Source organism: Limulus polyphemus, unplaced genomic scaffold, assembly GCF_000517525.1.
Source record: "Limulus polyphemus unplaced genomic scaffold, Limulus_polyphemus-2.1.2 Scaffold9574, whole genome shotgun sequence".
Taxonomy (NCBI): domain Eukaryota; kingdom Metazoa; phylum Arthropoda; class Merostomata; order Xiphosura; family Limulidae; genus Limulus; species Limulus polyphemus.
Window position 1 is genome coordinate 1 of NW_013675184.1, and position 4,854 is coordinate 4,854.

At 31.4% G+C, this 4,854-nt stretch overlaps 1 protein-coding gene across 2 annotated transcripts in view; it reads right to left on the reverse strand.

Annotated features, from left to right (window-relative positions):
* Positions 1 to 535: 535 nt before the first annotated feature.
* Positions 536 to 4,854, reverse strand: part of LOC106475982 (intraflagellar transport protein 74 homolog) — a 9,295-nt gene continuing 4,976 nt past the window's right edge. For both annotated transcript variants that reach the window (XM_013936658.2, XM_022379973.1), the window contains exons 4-6: positions 4,291 to 4,411; positions 2,093 to 2,218; positions 536 to 910 (exon numbers count right to left, since the gene is read on the reverse strand). In XM_013936658.2, the coding sequence (XP_013792112.1) occupies positions 551 to 910; positions 2,093 to 2,218; positions 4,291 to 4,411 (607 nt within the window). In that variant the 3' untranslated portion in view covers positions 536 to 550. The remainder of the gene's footprint in view (positions 911 to 2,092; positions 2,219 to 4,290; positions 4,412 to 4,854) is intronic.

The following is a 4,854-nucleotide window of genomic DNA, read 5'->3' on the forward strand; positions in this document are numbered from 1 at the left end:
ACTGTATATAAAACTTGGAAGGTCATGTTTGACTTTCACTGTTACTGTATATAAAACTAGGAAGGTCATGTTTGACTTTCACTGTTACTGTATATAAAACTTGGAAGGTCATGTTTGACTTTCACTGTTACTGTATATAAAACTTTTATTAATGTATATTTCAGACTAACAAGAATTATTTATAAAACACATAAGAAGAAGGATAACCAGACTGTTAATACCAAATACACACCATCCACTTCTTTTTACAAGTTTCAGAACATCCATAAATGGTTTCTCTAATGTTCAAACACATTTAACCTTAATACCACATCATGTTTGTATGTTTCAAAACACATCTAGTGATCATTGTTTTAGGCCCTCTTACCGGAGCCTTCATCGGGCAACAATCTACAAATAAAAGTATTTTAATGTAGAGAAAAGTCCGTGTATAATTCTACACATCTAGTGATTAATGCTCGAGCAGGTTTAAATACATAACATTTTGAGACATAAACTCAATTGATTCTAGGCCTAAGAAGACTCGTTATTGATACATTCAATTACAAGACTAAGGTTCACTGAACACGTACGTTAGGTCATCTTTTAGCATTGCAAACTCTTGAGGTGAAGGAAGATGTTGGAAATGAGCCAAACTGCGACTGATGTGTTCCAGTAACTCAACAATATCTCTCTCCAGAGCATGTTGACGATCCTCTTCGGCTTCTTTGGTTTCATCAAAGGACACCAAAAAGTTGTCTATCCCTTCCTCCCGCTTACGCAATTCTCGATATTTTGTAATCCGTTCTCCCTGATGGTCTTCAAGTTCTTGTTCCAAGTGCGATAGCTCTTCTTGAGCTCGAGTAATTTTGTCTCGCACTTCAACAGTTTGTCTCTCAATGCTTGCTAGCTCTCCATTATCATCTTTCACCTATCATATAATACAATTATTACATGAATTAAAGAAGTAAAAACAGAACTTATGTACAGTGAAATAAAGTAAATAAATATCACCAAAAATGATAAAAATATATATATATTATCAATTTGATAAATAATAAATAAATATCACCAAAAATGATAAAAATATATATATATTATCAGTTTGATAAATAATAAATAAATATCACCAAAAATGATAAAAATATATATATATTATCAATTTGATAAATAATAAATAAATATCACCAAAAATGATAAAAATATATATATATTATCAATTTGATAAATAATAAATAAATATCACCAAAAATGATAAATATATATATATATATTATCGAAGTACATTTATCATAGTTAAACACGAGGTACATTGATCATAGTTAAACACGAGGTACATTTATCATAGTTAAACACGAGGTACATTTATCATAGTTAAACACAAGGTACATTTATCATAGTTAAACACGAGGTACATTTATCATAGTTAAACACAAGGTACATTTATCATAGTTAAACACAAGGTACATTGATCATAGTTAAACACGAGGTACATTGATCATAGTTAAACACGAGGTACATTGATCATAGTTAAACACGAGGTACATTGATCATAGTTAAACACGAGGTACATTTATCATAGTTAAACACGAGGTACATTTATCATAGTTAAACACAAGGTACATTTATCATAGTTAAACACAAGGTACATTTATCATAGTTAAACACATTTTTCTTTACTATCCTTTTCTCTTCCTACAGTAGTATTTTTTACAGTCACAAATATATATATATACTGATTATTAATATTTACTGATATAAACTTGAACCTAATCAGGTGGTCTTTCAAACCCTTCACTCCCAATTTTAAAAGTTTTGGAGTATTTTTTAAATTTTCTCTTACTTCATTATCCCATTTTTAAAATTTTCCTGAATCCGACCCTATTTTCAAATTCCCAGACTTTTCCAGGTTTTGGGATCATATTCAAGCTTTCCTAGACTCCAGAAATCCTCTTCAAAATGCCTGATTTGCAGACTTGTGTTGTAAAGGGGTGAGGGGTAATTTGTGGATATTGTACATAGATTTATGGTGAATGGTGTAAATCTATAAGAAGTTTAACCCTTATAAATAACAAATAAAACAGCAAAATTTTAAATGTATTTCTAATCTTACCTGTTTTAAAAGTTTGTCCCATTCCTGCTGTGGTGTTCCCCTCCCTCTTTCTTCGTCCAACAACGTGTCTCGTTTTTCTTCCAATTCACGCAATTTCTCATATAAGCTCACGGCTTCTTGTTTCACCTTCCACATAAAAAAATTGTTTATTTGCCTTCATGGTTTATCCGAGTTATTTCATATCTACCTAGAGAATAATCCAGTTTTGTTTTATTCATGAACTAAATATTACAAGGGATAACAAGGAGTTAAATGATCCATCTAGGCTATTCCATTTTCTACTACAAGGCCACTAAAACTACACATAGAAAAAAGTTTTCTTGTATTCAACCCTAATCTTTACAATGCTCATTCATTTTCCTCTAAAACCTCTTCAGATTTTACTACAATGAAAGATAACTATTTTACAAGCCGAACATCATGTTAAGAAGGTAACACTGCCTTGTTGGTTGCGTTCAAGTTTTCTTGTATTCAACCCTAATCTTTACAATGCTCATTCATTTTCCTCTAAAACCTCTTCAGATTTTGCTACAATGAAAGATAACTATTTTACAAGCCGAACATCATGTTAAGAAGGTAACACTGCCTTGTTGGTTGCGTCCGAGTTTTCTATGTCTCATACCCGTGTCATCTTGTTTTATCATGTTTAGAAGGTAACACTGCCTTGTTGGTTGCGTCCGATTTTTCTATGTCTCATACCCGTGTCATCTTGTTTTATCATGTTTCATGATGTTCGGCTTAAGGCAGTGTTACCTTCTTTTAGAAGGTAACACTGCCTTGTTGGTTGCGTTCAAGTTTTCTATGTCTCATACCCGTGTCATCTTTTTTTACTGTCTACATCATCTGAACTTATGGTTTCCAAATTTCTACCATCTGAAAACCTCCATATGTCAGTTCAAACCAATTTCTCTACAGTAAAAAACTCATCAAATGATTAGAATCAAGAAGAAAACCGTTATCAATTCCCAGTGTTTGAAATAGGGTGAAGTACCTACTGTTATCTTAGCTACAAAGATCAACAATGAATTCATTATAATGGGAGGAATAATGAGGAAGATAAATGTAAATGAATATAGGTTTAAGACTTTAAACTTCATCAAACTTGTAGTTTAAAAACAGTTCAACAAGCGACAGCAGTTTCACAATAAACGTTGTGTACAAGATACATACATTGGAAACAGTATGCACATTGGAATCTTACAAATTAGCTACAGAATAACCATCTCAAATATATATATACAAAGTGAGAACTTTCTAGAAAAAAAAATATATAAAGAAGCTCTTTTGATGAAAGAAAAAAAAACATTTTACGAACCATACCAAAGGTTGCCCTGAATAATTTCTATGTTTTTGTCCACTGATAAATAGTTAATAGATTCCGAAGTTCTATTTGGCTCTTTTTTCATCATTTTACCTAACTATATAACAATTTGAAATGTTTCATGCTTAACTTTGACCACTATTATTTTAAATGATTCTAGTACGAGATAATTTCATTACTTACTTATTTAAATCTTTTTATTTTCATTATATTTTACAATATTATAATAATATGAATTTTAAGCACTTTACATATTCTTATGAAACATAAACATCATGTTTTAACCTTTACTTTTACAAGACTTCACAAAATATTTTATATGTGTATTTACTTCTTACTAGCTGGAGTACTCGTCTGTTAAACATCATGTTTCTTTGTGTCATACAGGTATATTTTATTTTGTACCATCACTTGTCTGTTAAACATCATGTTTCTTTGTGTCATACAGGTATATTTTATTTTGTACCATCACTTGTCTGTTAAACATCATGTTTCTTTGTGTCAGGTATATTTTATTTTGTACCATCACTTGTCTGTTAAACATCATGTTTCTTTGTGTCATACAGGTATATTTTATTTTGTACCGTCACTTGTCTGTTAAACATCATGTTTCTTTGTTACCTAGTTACATTTCTACTTGTGGTAATCCACTTGAAAAACTTACGAACACAACATCCAACCAAAAATTCCAGTATCAATGTCTAACAGCATTTAGTTAGCATACAAAATTCAAATCATAACTAAGGAGAAATCACATAATCAACAGAATAGTTTAGCTGAAAAATAAAGCAAACATATTTTTTTTCTTTTTTATCTGTGACATAGGTTAGTTTTTTAAGAATGTTCTCTGATTGTTGAAACATTTAGTGAATTTTACCTGTGACATAGACAACTCATCTTCAAGAGAGGTTTTCTGAGAGGTGAGGCTGTCCAACTGCTGCTGAAATCTGTTCAGTTCATTCCGCAGGTCTTGGCTGCTTTCTTTCAAGTTGCTGTATCTGTTTAAGAAACCAAACATTTTCACTGTAAAACATGTTATTTCACGTAATGACAAGTTAGCTTTGAGCAAGTGATATCCAAATATTTTCACCTCCAACGTAACTACACTTTATGAGATTTCCATGATCATCTCTGATGAAAGCTAAAGGAGCACATTTAATAACAGCTTTCTTCAGAGATACACTTGTTAATTGATCAGTCTTGCATCACTGGTTGTAGGTGTCAAGGTGCACATTTAATAACAGCTTTCTCAGAGATACACTTGTTAATTGATCAGTCTTGCATCACTGGTTGTAGGTGTCAAGGTGCACATTTAATAAAATTGATCAGTCTTGCATCACTGGTTGTAGGTGTCTCAGAGATACACTTGTTTGAATGCTGTTATTAAATGTGCTCCTTAATTGATCAGTCTTGCATCACTGGTTGTAGGTGTCAACAAGTG